Source organism: Ambystoma mexicanum, chromosome 8, assembly GCF_040938575.1.
Source record: "Ambystoma mexicanum isolate Mex_15411 chromosome 8, UKY_AmexF1_1, whole genome shotgun sequence".
Taxonomy (NCBI): Eukaryota; Metazoa; Chordata; class Amphibia; order Caudata; family Ambystomatidae; genus Ambystoma; species Ambystoma mexicanum.
Genome location: NC_090929.1, coordinates 993,150,636 through 993,168,875, shown reverse-complemented (window position 1 = coordinate 993,168,875; position 18,240 = coordinate 993,150,636). Strand labels below are relative to the sequence as shown.

Sequence of the window (18,240 nt, the reverse complement as noted above, 5' to 3'; positions counted from 1 at the left end):
CCCGGGAATTTAAGACTTGTTGTGTTGCATGAAGTTGTGAAGAACATTGGGAACCATGGAGTGATTGACAAGAACTGGATATTAAGGAAGAACTGTTAAACTAGTGGAACGCTGGAACTTTATCGAGGGAAAGGTCCCTGGAATACCTGGAGAGACATTTTCAAGAAGCACAAGAGTACAGGGTACTCAAACTATTCTAGTTACGTTTTGAGAAGTAATTGGGCCAGTTAGTTGATAGGTTTGGACAGAGGACTATTTTCATTTGGACTGACTTTAGTTTAGTTTGTTAGACAAGGAATCTCCCTATAGCAATAGCGTTGGTGAAGCATTTTCTTTAAGTTAAATAAATAGACTTGAAACCTATGTCCTTTGGTCCGAGTCTTTCATCTGTCTTCCCACAGTGGGATTCAAGCATTGCTGCCATGTCAATGTCTTTCCAGATGTAACGTGACTTTCTGTAACTAAAAGTGCCAATTTCCGAGCTTGTGAAAAAATTTAAAATGAAGCCCAATGAATTATAACCATGAAATGCTTGTATTGCGACTCGCAACAGTGCCCACCTTCTCTCCTCTCCTTTTGATATTGATCACCATCCCAGACTACCAGTGATACTCCAGCACACCACAAAACCCCAAATGAACTTTGAATACATCAATCTATCACACTGGGCAGTTGATGAAAATGACTTAGTATATTTCCATCCCAATCAAATTTCAGTGATGCAAGTGTTTCGTCTGACCCTTAAAGAGTATATTCCATAGATGAGCCAAGCATGGAATGTGCCTGGGATGACCAAGCCACAGAGTAACCCCAGGGCTGACGATGCCCAGATCATAGGCAATTGCTGTTCCGCTGCCATCCGTGTGGATACTTTGCATGGGGAGACAAATGTGTTTTGCCCTTGCGGATAATCTGAAGCCTTGCCCGATATAGTGTGTAGTACCTGATCTGCCATTGGCTGGGCTCTTACTTGACACGCAATAATAGAACCTTCAAACTGAATTGTAACGGTTCAATGTGATTTTAACTTTAACAAATTAAAACATAACTAAAACCTTTTTACTGAATAAATACAATGCCAAATTGTTCATTTCTTTTATTTGGGGGGTTCCCCCCACTTTCCCTTTGTTTATAACCCCACCACCCTCCTCCCCCCACCCGTTTTAACCTCTTACCACTACCCACAAATATATTTAATTTAAATTCTGTATTTATTCGGTAATAAAGATTTGTTAAAAATGTTTTTTGTTATGGCATATTCAGTAATGTCACTGGATACCAATTGTACCCTGTGGCCCAAATTGGGCCCGGCTAGGTGGGGATGCGTGCTTGTCCCCTAAGGGAAATATAGACACAAGACACCATGGTGTAGGAGTACAATGCATTTTTAGTGTTTGTGTATTGTTTGTTTATTGAGGGACCCTATCTGGACTGAACCATCCAGCTAACCACGGGACTGGATGGGATGTTGAAAGAGAAAAAAGTTGAAGGCTGGAGATCCCATGCCAAAGAATGTACTGGACAGGGGAGACTGGATTCCAAAACGAAACAGTTAAAAAAAGGAAGAAATGTATGTGGCGAATGAGAGAAAAGAAAGACAAGCAGCAGCATGTTTTAGCGGATCACTGGGGGGCCATGATCTTGAGTGGCCCCTTAGGGCTGGAAAGACTTTGAATACCGGCCCATTTGTGCCACCAGGCCATCATAGCTATCAGCTCGCCCGTGGGGGCCAGGGTAGACAGGTCCTTTGCGAAATGCCAAGAATGTTTGAGCATGGTGGTCTGGGTGAAGAACAGCAGAGACGTCCAGACCGACTGGGTGTTTAGGGAGGCCCAAACTGGCTTATTTGGCCGTGCCCCTTGTCAGCCTGCCTAGTGGTCAGGTGAGGCGGGCCCGAAGAGAAGTCCTCCCAGGCCGCGTATACCAGTTGCGGCCGGGAGGTGAAGAGGGGGTGAAGGAAAGTCCTGGATTGCCATGGTAGGCTGCCTAGGTGAAGAGAGGAGAAGCCAAGGAAGCTTGCCCTTCCCTGTTGAGTGGAACAGTGGTGAGAAGTCGGCGGCCAGGGTGAAGGAGGGAGTTCTGGCACCCGCCTGGAGCTCCGGGGGGAGAGTGTACCCGCCCCTTGTGCGACTCAAGTGCAATGAAGAAATGGGTCGTGGCTGTGAGGCCTCACAGTGCACCGGTGATGAGGGCAGCGATACCCCTGACAATGGGGAAGCCACCTGAAGGGATAACAGTGCAGGGCCTTGGCAGTGATTATGGGCAGCCTTCCATGAAATGGGGCTTGCCAAGAAAATCGAAAAGGGCTGTGGTTGCGGCGTTGATCATGGCGCCACCCCATGGCTTGGGGCCAACCAGAAAGAACTGAAAGTTGCCAAAGGCGCAGCAGTGAGTGTGGGGGGGAGAGCCAGCTAAGGCCATTACTGTTACACGAGCCACGCACAAGATGAGATCAGGGAACATAGAAGGGTAGTAGTGTTAGGAGGGAAGGATTAGCAATGTTTAATTTGAAATGGAGTTTGTGTTTTTATAAATTGAGGTGTCCCTGTTGGGATCCCTAAAACATCACCTGGTTGTCTGTTTTCCATTGGAGTGGAGTAAGGTAAAGACTCCTGGCTTAGTCCATCTCCTGTTTGACTACAAATCTATTTGCGGGTTGCAATACGCCCATTCCTTCTGAGCTTGCCTGGCGTGTGCGGGTAGTTGTCTGTCCCTGGACTTGGCAGGGAAAGCACAATCCCTGGCCCAGACTGGAGATAGAAATCAGGGGCTGCATGAATCATCCTGCTTTTCTCGCCATTTGGAGCATTACAACCCTCACTCTCTAATTCAAGAGTCCTACGAATATGGGATGGGTAGCAGACCCTGAAACTGACTTCAGGGACAGAGATCTGTTAGCCCTTTCTCTGAACAAACAATAATAAGAGCTACGAGGTACCAAACATGTCCTGAATCTAGTCTTCCCCCAGAGTCTCAAATATTACTCACTGGTGCTAACTTGGGAGACCCCACGTTTACAGCAAGGCTTCCCATGGCGTCTTCATTCTTGGCAGTGATCCCCTTCAGGAGCTTCTTTACTTCTTAATGCCTTTATTGCAGGTGAGCTTTGGAGACAGTCTCTTGCACTTTGTCATGCCTTGATTCAATATGCTGTACTTTCCATCCAGTGCATCTATTTTTTGATTCGTTCCAGAAACCTCAGTCTTCAAACCTAGATTTGACATTGGTGGGTTACTGGGCCTTTATGCCACCTGAATGATCAAAGGACATTTCCCCAGCACAGAGGTCTGCAACCTGTGGCTCTCCAGATGTTTTGCACTACCACTCCCATGAACCCTCAACATTGACTATGCTGGAGAGCCAAAGATTGCATATTCCTGGCCTAGCCAGTTAAAGGGGAGCTAAGGTATTCCTGTTGCTGCTTTCCTAATTGATTTTTGGCTGCTGACAATCAGACTACCACATTGTGCACCAGGATGTACAGCGTAAGGCAATAGCTGGTTGGCTTTGAAGACTATCTGTACAAATCCAGCGGGCTGCAGATTTGATTTAGTGCAGCCAGTCACCTCTTTGTTTGGACTATTTCTCCCAGCCCACCCATCACAGGGATTGAAGTACACAAGCCAGCTCACAGCTACACTTCATGCACAAGTCCATGCAAACAGACCGGCAGAATACGGATAGTACCACAATAGATACATCTGCTTGGATCTAGGAAACCAGAGGAGAAACAAGACCACTTGTTCAGCTCTCAACCCAAAACATAAGGTTGAGTGATGCAAGCATGATTCAACTGAAAGGAAGTCCCTCTGTGTTCTCCAAGTCAGGTGAGATGCTAATTGGCCCTGCTTACAAGCAGTTCCCTGGATCCAGTGAGGCCCAACAAGATTGGAGCCTCAAGGCCGAGACTGCACGTTAGCAGGTAATTGAGAACAGATGCTTACACCTCAACACAATGTACGCTTTACAATCTCAGTGAGCTGATGCCACCATTTCCCCAGCCAGGGGGCTACAACAGATGTAAAGAAGGGTTTTTGGCCATGCAAGGGGGCAGTCCTGAAAGATTACCCTTCTGCAGCCTGGTGACAGCCTCTCCACTCACCCGGATGCCGCAATGCAGAGGCAGAGTGGTTCCCTGTGGTTTTCTGAGCTCACTTCAACAGCCAGCACATGATGCACTGCATTATCCCTTGCACAACTAAATCTCACCACCTGGACCTTGGCTGCCTCTGCTGGTCATTTCCTCAGTCTGACTACTGGCTTCTGTTGCCAGTGGGCCTCTGGGATTCCCAGAATGCGGGAATCAGGATCTGTACGTGCAGATGGCTCTCCCTGTAGGTAGATGGCCAATATCCCTGAAATCTAGATAGCATCTGCTATCACCTCCATGAGGACAAAACCATGTTGACTTCTTGTAACTGATAACTTAGTGCTTCACTATTCTTGAATGTTTGATGACCAAGCCATTGCCTGTTTGGTTTGTTGAGGAATGTTCAATGTCTGGGATATGTTTTTGTAATTGTGGGTTTATGCTGTGAAATGCATAGGCTTTGCCTGCGGTTGCTACTTAGCTAGCTTTGGCCTGAACAGCTTTGAGCTTGCGCTGCACTTTCCTAGTCCGGTCTAAATAAATCTTTTGTCTCAGGGAATAATTTTCCCATTGGGGCCTGCAACTTACTTGGATCTTGTGCAAGCTTTATAAAGCATCTAAAAGGTCTGGCTTGAAGTGCTTAAGCTATTTTACTGGGTCGGTACATAAGGCATATTATGTGTTATTGTACTCTTCTGGTGTATGCTTAAATAGATTTTCTGAGGTCTATTATGAATGAGACATACTAGGAAAGACTCGTTTCCCCGTTTCCCTCTTACTGCCCAGCCAAAAATGCCCCATGATTCTAGACAGATCTTTGTGTGTCAAGGAAACTGTAAAGTAATCATCAGTGGGTAAATATGCTCACGTTTATGTAAATGTTAAACCATAGTTTCTAAGGTGTACTTTTTTGGGATCTGATCATTTAAGTGTGTGCCTATGCTTTATTGCAGGAGCCAGGAAAACGTTCACAACTTTGGCGAATGTCAGGCAGTGGAATGCTGTGCCATGAAGGTTCATCTGCTCCTCACAATCCAAACAAAATGTCAAACTCTCGTTCTGTTGATTCGTCCTTGGTATTGGACATTGCAGGGTTGGCTGCTGTTACTGATAACAGGTACATTAAAATACATATAACAGTATCAAGCTAATGCTTCGATAATGTCCAAAAGACCATATATTGATAATCTACTGTTGGTGGTTAACATTTCATTTGATGTTTTAGATATTTACTTTGAAATGGCTCTGTAAACAAATGTTTCCTGTGATATTGCTTAATGTAAATGTGTCCCATTGCCATGAACAAGGACCCTGGAATTATATACTATGGTTATTACTTTTATAGATTTCCAGGCTCATTAGAAGTCAGCAATTTCTGAACCCTAATTATTATTATAATTTTTTTAATCACTTTTGTATTCAAGTTTTTGACAATATAAGTAAACAACATATACTTACCTAGTCCCATGCCCCCTCTCTAACCCTCCAAAACAAAATATCTGTCCAACCTACAGGTGCAGTTACTATTACATACAGTATATGATATTAATGTATGTGCAAGAGAAATAAAAAAGAAAGAACAAAGAACCAGGACAATCATAGTAGTGCATATCGAGCCTCACACACATTCTGTTGGACATTGATGGCAGGCATGGGTGTCCGTCCATGGAGTATCATTGATGGTGGCTCCGGTTTACATTACAGTGTCCAGGACACTCTAGTTCATCCAGGGTTCACCCCTGCGGGACTGGGTCATCGCCACCAAGGACATACCCTAAAGGCGCCCAAAAATCGACTGGTCTAACACTGTTTGGTAGAGAGGCAAAATATAAGATCTTCCAGCTTTCACAGATTTTCATCATATGCATCCATTCTTTCATCGAGGGAGGTCTGGATTTCTTCCATGTTTTGGCTATTAGGGCCCTGGCCACGGCGGACGCCATGGCTAAATGTTTCTTCTCTACCTTAGTTGGGACATCAAAATACGGCAGTAGCCAGGCCACAGGATTGTCATGTGGACAGTCGGGAACCATTCCGACCATTGTCCTATAGACCCCTTGCCAAAAGGACCGAATATGCCTACAGTTCCAAACCATGTGCATATAATTAGCAGGGACAACCTTAAAAAGTGGGCATGCGTCTGATCTCTCAGGGGAGGTAGTATTTTTGAAGTTGGGTGGGGGAGTGGTAGGTCTGATGAAGAAATGTGAACTACATTAGGCGATGCCTAGAGTTCAGGGATATCCTCTGGGTCATTTACCAATCACCTGCCATTGCGTCTCTGTAGGGAACGTGTCCAGTGACCTTTCCCATTTGGCCTTAAATGACATTCGGGGGAATGGCCAAAGGGTTTTGATCATTTTATATAGAGTAGATACCACCCCAGTTCGTTTGGTGGGCGGGTGGTGATCACAAACTGGCCAATGGCGAAGGGGCAGGCACTACAGGGAATTCATCCCACTTCCTCCAGAGAGTCTATCATAACCTGAAATATAACCGCATGGAGACGGCATACAAGGAGCCACGGCTCTCAAGGGCGTCCCACTGGATACACCTTCCCTCATGAACCACATCCCCCAGTGAGCTGACTGCCAATTAATCGAATTGTGTTTTAAAGAGAACTTCATGTGTGAGTTCTATGCCATGGACAGAGAGAACAGTGCAAAGTCAGTGTGGTAGTTACCCCCCCTTTCAACCCCTGAGCAGGCCTGGTCCCACACCCAACGAGTAGCATCAATTGGCTGTACCTCTCCCTTGGTTGTGTGGGTGTGCCCCACAGCATTCCCCTAAGGTCATCTAGCCAAGCAATGGCTTTTTCAATTTTAATGTTTGATGGTTCCGTGACGGGGTGCCACCACTATATGGCATGCTCGATCTGGGAGGCAAGATAGTACACAAACAGATCTGGGTAGTCTAAACCCCCGGCCTCGTATGACAGCGTCAGGATAACTAGTGCGATCCTCGCTTGTTCCCCTCCCCCCGCCCCCTTCCCTTCCCCCGCCCAGTCCAATTTTGACATCCATGATCAAGCACGTTTCCAAAACCAGGTGGGAGGAATCAAGGGCACGGTATTAAAAATATATAGCTTGTTAGGAACTACAAACATCTTGGCCAGAGCTAGCCGTGCAGCCTGGTAAAGCGGGAGACGGACCCAGATGTCAACCTTGCGATCCACCAGCTCAAGGGTGGCCAGGTAATGGTCTTCAAATAGTTTAGGCACTGAGGTGAACACCATAATACCCAGATAACTCATTCCCTCAGGGCACCATCGAAAATCTGTTCCAATATCTGTTGGGCCTATCGTTGAGGTGAGGGGCAATATCTCAAACTTAGACCATTTAATTCGTAATCCCGAGAAGCCCCCAAATACTGAGATTTCCTGCACTAACATCTGCAAGTTTTGTCTGGGAATCTTGATATACAAAAGCATGTCATCTGCATAGAGGGAGATAGTTGAAATATGTGAGTAGATCTTAACTCCCCTATGAGAGTGGAATTCCCTAATGGCGCAGGCAAGAGGTTCGACCGTTGGGTCAAAGGGGATGGGGGAGAAGGGGCACCCTTGTCTCGTACCTCTGGAGGGAAAAATGCTTTCTGAAGCGTAAATATCATGGCTCGTGGGGTAGTGCATAGCAATCGAATCCACTGTATATAGTGAATTCCAAGACGGCATCTGCGTAGGATTTCAAAGAGAAAAGGTCATTCAGTGGAGTTGAAGGCCTTCTCTGCGTCGAGGGCCGCAACCGCGATGGGACCTCAACTTTGATATTATTCATCAGAGAAAACAGTCTTCATAAATTGTTTTCGTGGATCTACCTAGGATGAACCCGGCCTGGCCAGGGAGTACCAGGGCATTCATATGAGGGAGGAGTCAATTGGCAAGTAGTTTAGCGAGAATTTTATTGTCCGTGTTGATCAACTAGAGGGGCCTGTATGAAGCAGAGCAGCGAGGGTCTTTATTAGGGTTTAACAGGAGTCTGACCATGGCGGTCCTGGTGGACTTAGGGAGCTGGCCGGCAGACATTGAGAATTCATAAATGCGACAAAGGTGAGGGGCAAGAATGTTGGCGTATTCTTTGTAGGAACTCTCCAGAAATGCCATCCAGGCCGGGTACCTTGCTGCTAGGAAGCTCCTGGATTAGTTTACGGATCTCTTCCTCAGAGGGAGGTTGATTCAGCAGGTCCGCCTGTGCAGGGTCAATCCACCCTAGGCCCACCTGGACGAGGTAAGATCTAATTTCCTCCTGGGAAACCGTTAATTGGGATGAATATAGTTTACTATAATGAACAACTTCAAGGCCTCCCAGACTGTTCTATAGTCCGGGACGGAATCTGCGTTAATCTGAAAGTATTCCTGAATGTCCCCCAGGACTCCCTCCCGGAACACAACATCCTCCAAGGCATCATGGAGTATGTGGCACTGCATTAGTAGTTGCAATAGTCGCCAGGACTGGGGAGTGGTCAGAAAGGGTCCTGGGTAGCATCCCAGAGTGTTGTGGTGCACCGACCAGGGTAGTGGTAAACATGATACAATCTATTCTGGTGGCACTGCCATGGGCTCCCGAATAGAATGAGAGCTCTGTGGCGTCCCGGTGCATATGTCTCCATACATCTGTCAGACAGAATGATTTTGCTATGTCTCCCCAAGCGGTGGCCGCTCTTGGAACTGTCATTTGCGTTGTGGTTGAGCGATCCAAGTCGTGGGACAACGCTAGGTTAAAGTCCCCGACCCTTGCTATTTCGTGTGTAGGCAATTGGGGAATTAAATCCGCACAGTTTTGGAAAGTCTGGTGTATCGACATTAGGAGCATATATGTTTATGAACAGAATTTTCAACCCTAGAAGTTCACCAGCGAGAAAGATATATTGTCCTTGCTCATCACTTATTTTATTGTGTAAGCTGAATACCCATGACTGATGTATATATATATTGCAACCCCTCTGGATTGTGATGAGCACGAAGACCCATATCTATGCACGCCCGAGCCTCTATCCAGTGGGAGCGCTCCGCCCTTGGGCAGGTGAGTTTCTTGCAAACAGAGCCCATTAATCTTATGCAGCTTTGTTTGATTAATCGCCAGATGAAATGTCTTCCCATTAGTGACCCCACTTATATTCCAGTACATTACATTTAGGGAATCGCCTCTTGTGGGTAAGATTATTCATATCTGGAGGTGTGGGGACATAAACAAATAGTACAACCCTGTACCGTACATGTCTGAATTAGGTAACTGCAATCATGTAAGCACCATAAACCCAAAACAACAACCCCAACCCTGCCTCCCCACCCACGCCAGAAACACCAGCATACCGCCATATTACCCCACCAGTTAATCCCAGACCAATGGTGAACAAGACGCCGTGGCTGCGCCAATAGGGACCTGGCCACGGCCGCACAACTCGGAGTACCAGCAACTGGATTATGAGTCCCCTGTCTTGGAGTAGGCAGGGTCCCTCTCAAAAAACACAGTCGCGAGGGGAGACCTTAAAAATATCAGTTATGTAGGTGTGAAATGTTGACCCAACAGAAGTGGTTAGGGGGAAAGACCCCTCATGAGGGCCAGACAGCAATGCAATAAGAGGAGCAAGTATTGGTTTCAGCAGTTAGGGTCTCTTGGGGCGTCAGTAGGATCTGATAACTCGGAGGCAAACCGGATGGCTGGGGCAGGGTTGGGGTCAGCTGAGGCAGGGTTGGTTAAAAAGAAACATTGTAGACTATCCGGAGCTCAGCAGGGAAAGGCATAATGTAGCGGACCCCTTTTTTCCTGAGTTTATTTTTAACCACCTGAACCTATTTCCTCTGCTCCTGTACCTGTGGGTTGAAGTCAGGAAATAGCCGGATGATTGAGTAGCCATATCGAAGTTCACCTTTATCTTGTGCAGACCTGTAATTAAGTATTCTGGCAATGATGAGTCTTTCTGGTGCACCCGGGGTTGCTTTGGGGCGAGGGAGCGATGTGCCCTTTCAACTATATTAGATATCGGGGGATGGTCAAGCATTTCCATTAAAAGTTTATCTACCAACAATTTCATGTTGTCGATCTGAGTGGACTCAGGAACCCACATGATATGGATATTGTTCCCACGCGATCTCCCCTCGAGATCATCGGTTTTTGCCTACACACGCTTCACTGATTGTTGCAGGGACACCACCTCTCACTGTAGAGAAGCCACTCTGTCCTCGTTGTCCCCAATACGCTGCTCAGCAGCCGGCATGCGACCGCACAGCTTTTCGATCTGGATTGCTGAAGTTTCCACTTTGCATGTAAGTGTCTCAATTTTAGCCTACAGGTTGTCTGTACTATTTTACGGCAGGATACCAAGGTCAAGGCACACAGTAGCTTCAGGATGCCAGGGTCTGCAGGAGTCGACACAAGAGATGCAGTGCTCCCCACAGTAGTGGCAATACCTCTAGACCAGGCTGTGTCAGCATCAGGTTATTGTTGTCAGTAATTAGGAGAAGGAGGTGTAATCGGAGTGATGTCCGGAGTGCGAAAGCGCTCATCCAGCAAGACCCCTGGGGAGGATCGGAGATGATCCGATCAGAACAGGGTTGAGAACAGGATCAGAGTGCTCCTGGCCGGGGTCGACGCACAGCCGCGCCGTGGGATGAAGATGAGAACCAGCACCGAAGAAAAGCCGCCAGGAGGCCGGAGAGGAGATCACAGGGTTCCGAATTCCGAAATGGGCAACAATCGGGTTGCAGGATATATCAAACGGTGCCGCTTGCATTAATGGTGCCACTGCTGCTGATGTTGTTTACTGTGTAACAGCCACATTAGAGTCGGATGATTAAGGATACTTTAGTTTCTGGATACAAGCTCCATCAGGCAGCGGTCATATTGTAGCCGCACAACAGCACACTCAAACCCTAATTATTTTAACCTTGTTTGTAATCTCTAATCTGACTGGTGTCTGTGATTTTCATTTTCTGATGCTGGTGGCTGATCTGTAAATCTAGGTTTGATGAGGTGGTCTTTTTCTCTTAAATATCATATCAGCATTGGGAGTCTAACAAGTTCAGTGTTAGCGGTGGGTTAGACAGCTGTTCTTACAGTCTGGGGGGAGCTAGTCCATTTTCGTCAGCCAGCGGAGAGATGGTGGCTGCTTGGCTACTCCAGGAGATTTCTGCACAATGTCTAAAAATGTGGACCAAATGCTGTAAAACTTGTTTCTGTTACCGAAGCGGAGGGCAGTGATTTTCTCAGCTGCGGCGATATCCCAGCACTTCACCCACCACATGGGGATCGTTGGACCCTCTGGGAGTTTCCACAGCCTAGCCATTGAGATTTTAGCTGCAGTGAGCAAGTGCGTGCAGAGATCCGCCAGTTTGCCTGTCATCAGGAATTGTCCCTCTCCCGTGTCTCCCAGCCGGACAATTCCCTGATCCCACGGGATCGTTAGGCCTGTGATAAGTCGGATCTGTTCCAGGAACTCCCTCCAGAACCTTTCCACCTTCGGGCACGACCAAAGGAGGTGGAACAACGTTCCTGTGTCCGAGCAGCCTCTCCAGCAATGTGGCGGTATGGTGGAATTGCATTTATGTAGAATTGCCGGTGTAATGTACCACCTATAGCAAACTTTAATAGCCCCCTCTTTATTTGTGAAACACTTTGAGGTCTTGTGAGTTCTCGTCCAAATGCGGTTCCAGCTAGCCATGTTTAGTTCTCTACCTATATCTTGCTCCCACCGTTTCATATAGGGCTCCTTAGCATCCGGATCTGCCCTGTCCAGCAGCCTATACAGGGTCGAGATCTTCCCCCTGGGCGGGGTTGCTGTTAGTGTGCGTTCCAACACTTGAAGTTCTCTGTGCCCATGTGCTCTCATCAAGTCGTGTGACAGCCAACGTCGGAGTTGGGCGTAGCGGAACCTCTCACATTCCGGGACCTGGAATTTCCTCTTGCAGTCCTCAAAGGTGAGTAGGGTGTCCCCATCGTAGAAGTCCGCCACGCACTTCAAGCTGCCTGCCTTCCATTTGGCAAATACTTTTTGCCCTAGTCCTGGGGTGAAGTCTGGATTCTCCCAGACCGGAGAGAGCGGACCCACCGTGCTCCTGCAATTCCATTTCCTGGCCGCCTGCTTCCAACTATTCACTGTGTTCCTAGTCGTCTTGAGGGGCCCGGCTTTTGATGGATGCTTAGGCCATGTTTTGTGTTGAAGGGAATCCAATGGATAGCGGCTCCAGTCCTCCTCCAGCTTCAGCCAGCGGGGTTTGTCGGTGCTCGGTTGCCACATAAATGCCGCTGAGAGCTGGGCGGCTAGGCAGTATCTCTCCACCTCGGGGACCTCCAGGCCTGGGGCTCCTGAGAAGGAATTTCTTGGTCACCCGTGGCTTCTTACCCCCCAATATGAATTTTAGAATGCTTGCTTGTAGTTTCTGCTGGTCTTTTTTGGGGATTGCTACTGGAAGGGCTTGGCAGTGGTAGAGCAGTCTGGGAACCAAGTTCATTTTTAGTGCCGTAATCCTCCCCATCCAGGATATCTCCAGGTTTTGCCAGCGGGCCATGTCAGTCTGCAGGTCATTGAGCAGGAGCGGGAAGTTTAGTTTATAAGTGTGTTCTACTAGCTTAGGTAAGCGGGTGCCCAGGTAGCTTGGCCCAAGGGATAGGGAGACTAGCCGACGGGGAGTTCAGCGTTGCTTTGGGAATGTTAATGCCCAGTGCTACAGACTTCGATAGGTTGATCGAGAACCCGGAGGCTGCTTTAAAGCTATTCAGCTCATCCCATAGTGCCGCAAGGGATGTGCCTGAGTGGGATAGTGTCAGCAGCACGTCATCTGCGTATAGGGCTGCTTTATAGGTGTCGTGCTTGAACTTAAGTCCCCGGACCAAAGGGCTCTGTCGGATCCTGGAAGCGAACGGCTGCATCGACGGCGCAAATATGAGAGGTGACAGGGGGCAGCCCTGGCGAATACCTCTGGTAATCTCAATTCTGGGGGAAGTAGCACCGTTGATTCTGCGGATTGTGGTGGGGTGCTAATAGTTTGCCATCGTCCATTTCAGGAATTTGGGGCCCACCCCGTAGTGCTGCCGCGTTTCCCCATATAGCACCAGTACAGCATTTCGAACGCCTTATGTGCATCGAGCGATACCACCGCTAATTCTTCTCCAGTTCTGTTGACCATGTCAATGACGTTTAGGGTGCGTCTGATGTTGTCCAGGGTATTGCGTTCCAGGGATGATGCCCATTTGGTCCGGATAGATGAGGTCCGGGAGGAGTCTGGCGAGCCTGCGTGCTAAGAGTTTGAGAAGATTTTGGAGTCCACATTCATCAGGGCAATGGGGTGGTATGACGAGGAGAGTTCTGGGTTTGCCCCGGGTTTCGGGATCAGGACTGTGATGGATTTCTCCATGGAGGGGGTACGCAGCCCGTTTCCAGGAAGATGTTGAAAAGAGAGGCCAGGTGGGGGGCCAGGATGTGGATATATTTCTTATAAAATGATGTGGGCAGACCGTCTGGACCAGGGGCTGTGTTCTTCATTGAGCGAATCACTTCAGTCACCTCATCTGGGGATATGGAGTCCTCCAGGGAGTCAATCTGTGGATGACGCGGCAACCTCAGGACCGCTTGCAGTTAATCGGCATGTGCTTCCGTGCATGTAGGCCTCCCTGCAATCACATTCCTATGGTGCTCGGTCATGATGGCCAGCTTTTCGGGGTCCGAGCAGCGAGGTTTCCCGTCCCGGTCCCGTAGGACTGCAATATTGTTTCTGGTATGTACTTTCTTAAGCTAATGCACAAGCAGGTGGTTGGCCTTGTTGCCATTCAGGTAGTAATACTGCTTCGTGTATGTTCAGGCTCGGGCTGTTCGGTCTGCCAGGTGCCTTTCCAGGACTACTTTAGTTTTACGTAGTTCATTCCACAACCTTACCGATTGGCGTTTTTTGTGGGTTGCTTCTTTCTCTGCCACCTCTGTCTCCAGTTCCTCTAGTCTGAGCTGATGTCTGCGCCTGTGTGCCGCTGAACTGTTCCTGGCAACGCCTCGGATCACAAGCTTCATTGCGTCCCACAATATAGCCTCCGTAGATCCCTTGCCTGCGTTTTCTGTGAAATAGTTGAGCAAATCTTCTGACAGTTCCTCGCTATCCGCTATATCCGAGAGGAGATAGTCCTGCAGCTTCCATGCCCTTTGCGGCAGTGTTGGTAGAGCCTCCGTTTGGAGCTGCGCTATCACTGGGGCATGGTCAGAAATTACCCTTAGACCAATGTGGATGTCCACGATACAGCAACAGAACACTTGAGACGAGTAGGTCGTCTATCCTGGAGAGACCTCTATGGACGTGTGAGAAGAAGGTGTAATCGTAGACCTTTTTATTCGCCCGCCTCCATTTGTCGATCGTTTCCGTCTCTCTCAGGAATTCCGCGAGCCCCAGTGCCTTCGAGAAGTCTGATCCCGTGGGCGGCAGGGTCTTATCAATGGTGGGGTCCGGGGTGAGGTTGAAGTCTGTTGCGATCAGCAGTTTGCCTTCGACAAAGGTAGTTATCACTGGGAGAATCCTATGCAGGAAGCGCTCCTGGGCGTCATTTGGGCAGTAGATTGCTGCAATGGTTATTGGGAGTTTGACCAGGAGGCCCTTGATCAGCCAGAACCTACCTTCGGGATCTCACTTGACTGTAACCTTTGACAGAATTGCCAATTGGCTGAGTAAGACTGCCACCCCTCCTCTCTTCTGTCCGGAGGATGCAAAGTATCTTTTGGGGAATCTTTGGTACTTGACTCGTTGCTCGTCCGGGGCCAAGGGATGGGTTACTTGTAGGCAGACCATATTTGCCACAAGTTGGGCCAGACGGTGTTCCATGGACTTCCGTTTCCTGGGGGAGTTCAGGTCCTGGACATTCCAGGTGACCATGATTAGATTTTTTATGGGTACCCCCATCTCAGAGTGCTGGCGTTGCAAATAAATAGTGCTGTTTTACTCCACTTTCCGCCATCCTGTATGGGTAGTTGTCGGTTGGGCTGGGCCCTGTATTGATAGTTTGTGCCCCTTTCCGGTATCAAGCCCTCTTCCCCCCCTTAAAAAACAAAGTCATCTGGGCCAGCCTTTGACCAACGGGGACTCCGGCTGGGCCAACGCCACCTTCTGAAGACGAGACTCTTTGGCCTCGGCTGCAAGGTGATGAGAGCGGAGTGTGTGATTGGTGTGTCGACTTGCTTCAGGGGTTTTGCTGCGTGGCCAACGGCTGTGGCAGGCGTCTAGCCCTCTAGGTGACGCATATCGGCTCCGATGAACCGGCGGTTCGGTGCCACCCCGCCTTAGCCATCGTTGTTGGGGCATTTGCTTTTGAGTGAAGTGCCCCTGAGTCTCCGACGTCGCCTCTCGACTCTAGACCAGGATTGGTGGGAGTCCTGCAGTTCCTCCTGTTCCGAGGGTGCGCCCTCGTCAATGGTTCCCTCCCCTGCATCCGGGTGCAGTAGCCTCTCTGCCTCGTGCACCTTGCATATATGGCAGACACTCCCGTTCCATGTGAATACCAGGGAAGTGGGGAAGCCCCAGTGGTATGGGACACCTTTCTCCCTCAGCCATTCTAAATATAGTATCTTTCAGCTCTACAGCTCTTTGCTTCCACGTCGGTATCCTCGGCCTGGGAGGGGAGACATGCCACAACCAGTGGTGCATGGTCCGATTGGACTGCTGCTTTGTACTCTGCACTTGTCATCTTCTCCATCAGTGTGCTAGCTGCAAATATATAGTCCAACCTGCAAGTTATGTGGGGCTGAGTAATGTGAGTATCCCCTGAGTTGTGAGTGAAGCCCCCTCCATATCTCAATCCGGTGAAAGTCCTGTGCGAGTGTAGCTAGGGCTTTCACTGCTGGGTTCGGCTTAGTTACCTTCTCATCAGATCTGTCCAGCCTGGTGTCTAGTGTGCAGTTGAAATCTCCCCCCATTATAACTGCTCCATCTATATATGAGCTGATGTTGGCGTACAGGTATCTGAATATATTGCAGTGTCATTATTTGGGGCATAAATGTTGATTATATTCACCTCCCTGTTTCCCACCAGTCCTTTCAATAATACCATCCTGCCATCCGTCGCCACCTCTTGCTGTAACAATTTGAACGGGACGTGAGGTGCTACCCATGTAATGACCCCTCTAGTATACACTGAGTATGTTGGTCCCACCGTGGTCCCCTTCTATTTCCTTTTTAACACTTCTAGTTTATCATTGTTCAAGTGGGTTTCTTGTATTAATGCTATATCTATTTTCTGCCTCTTTAGGTACATCATGATCTTGTTACGTTTAATATAACTGTTTAGCCCTCGCACATTCCAGGTCACTATCTTCAGGTCCCCCATATCAGCCATAACCTACTCCTCCCCCTACCTCCCCCTCTTTTCTCCTAAGTGGTCTAGGTTGTGATTGCCACCTCTCCCCATTACTCGCATCTGACCCTCCCCACCAACCCTCAACTAAAACTAACACAACTCCCCCTTCCCCACCCTCCCCCAACTGGCGCCCAGCTCCATCCCTGGAACTCGGGCTATACCGCATCCGGCCCTTCCCGGTAACACCGCACTAGAGCCCAACAGGGCGATACCGATCTAGCAGTATCCAAACTAACCTCACTATGGGGGGGGGTAATAGTAGGTTTCCTTATGCTGCTATGAAGTACTTAATGTGCCTCAATTACCTCTTCTCCTCACGTGACCGTCATATCTTGTCTGTTCCCTCCAACACTGTTTCTTGCCGTACTATATTGAAGTTCCAAGGCCAAATGTCTTTATAGCAACATGTTCTGAAATCCGCTGGGTCACTCATTCGCCTTGCTCTCCGCATGGTCGTCTGCTGTTGCCGGGCAGTTCTGGCCGTCCAACCACTCTGTCTCATCCTCCAGAGTTTCAAAGAATAGGGCTTTGTTCTTATGGTACACTCTGTTTCGCAGGGTACATCAACATGTACCTGTATCCTGCATCTCGTAGCCTTCTCTTAATTGTTCCATAGAGCAGTCGCTGTCTTTGTGCCAGAAAGGTGTAGTCAGGGTACGCTGTGACGCCCGCTGACGCTCTATGTATTGTTCCACCTTTCCGGAAATGCTCCAAGATCTTTTCTCTGTCTTTGTAGTTTAAGATCTTTGCGATAATCGGCCTCGGGGGAGCGCCTGGTGGTGGTCTGTGAACCTGAGCTCTGTGCGCTCGCTCGACAGCGAACCCCTGGGTGAGCGCCCCACCTTTAATCTCATGCAGCAACATGGTTTCAATGTAGTCAGTCGGGTCCGAGCCCTCCGGCAGTCCAATAATCTGCACATTGTTTCTACGCGCCCGTCCTTCCGCTTCTTCAGCTCTACCTTCCAAGTTCTGCACCTGTTGTTTCAGTATTTGAACTTCCACAGCGCTCGCTGTGCAGGTGCTCGTGTTTGCTTTCACCTCTGTTTCTAGCACCGTTGTGCGCACAGTCAAGGCCCTTACATCTTGTCTCAGTAAATTGACTTTGAGTGGATTGTGTCCTCCAACGCATTCCTCATCTTAGATGTATTCCATCCAGCTTTGCTGCTCTTCGGAAATTTTTTCGACAGAGGGCGCCGTGCGTCGATGTCGTCGAGTCGATGGTCCCTCGAAGGCCTCCGTCGAGGTTGACGTCATCGGGTGAATAAGTAGCACGCGCGGCGCACGTTGGCCTCAGTTCTGTTTTTCCACAGTTACGTTGCTTCGGACATTCGGCGCGCCTTGAGTTCTGTGAAGAAATATAATATAAACAAGAAGAAATATGTCCTCGTCATCGACGCCGATCACGACCCTGAGATCGGGTTTCAAGAAATGCAAGTCGTGCGGCTCAAAAATGTCTATCACGGACATGCACCGCAAGTGTTTGTGGTGCCTCGGAGAAGGCCATGACATGAAGGCCTGTTCGCAGTGTCAGGCGATGACGGGGAAGGCCTTGCGAGAAAGGAGAGGAAAGCTACAGGTAGGTCGGAAGGATCGAAAAGCCTCTAGCGTCGAGTCGAGACCCCATGAGGAGAAATCTCCTCGACGCGAAAGGCATCGATCTAGATCCCGAAGCGATTCTCATCGCTCATCGTCTTCGTCAAAAAAATCGAAGAAACGACGCCACAGGTCTCCCTCCACCTCGTCGTCAGACGAGTCTCCGAAAAGGATGAAATGCCCCACGAAACATTCGTCTTCCGAAGAGTGGGAACCATTCAGGGTCAAAAT

The 18,240-nt window shown here is 48.8% G+C and overlaps 1 protein-coding gene across 1 annotated transcript in view; it reads left to right on the top strand.

Moving 5' to 3' along the window:
• Positions 1–18,240, top strand: part of VPS13D (vacuolar protein sorting 13 homolog D) — a 3,263,180-nt gene that overhangs the window by 2,720,844 nt on the left and 524,096 nt on the right. Inside the window, exon 56 of the mRNA XM_069610908.1 lies at positions 5,044–5,207. Within this exon, the coding sequence (XP_069467009.1) occupies positions 5,044–5,207 (164 nt within the window). The remainder of the gene's footprint in view (positions 1–5,043; positions 5,208–18,240) is intronic.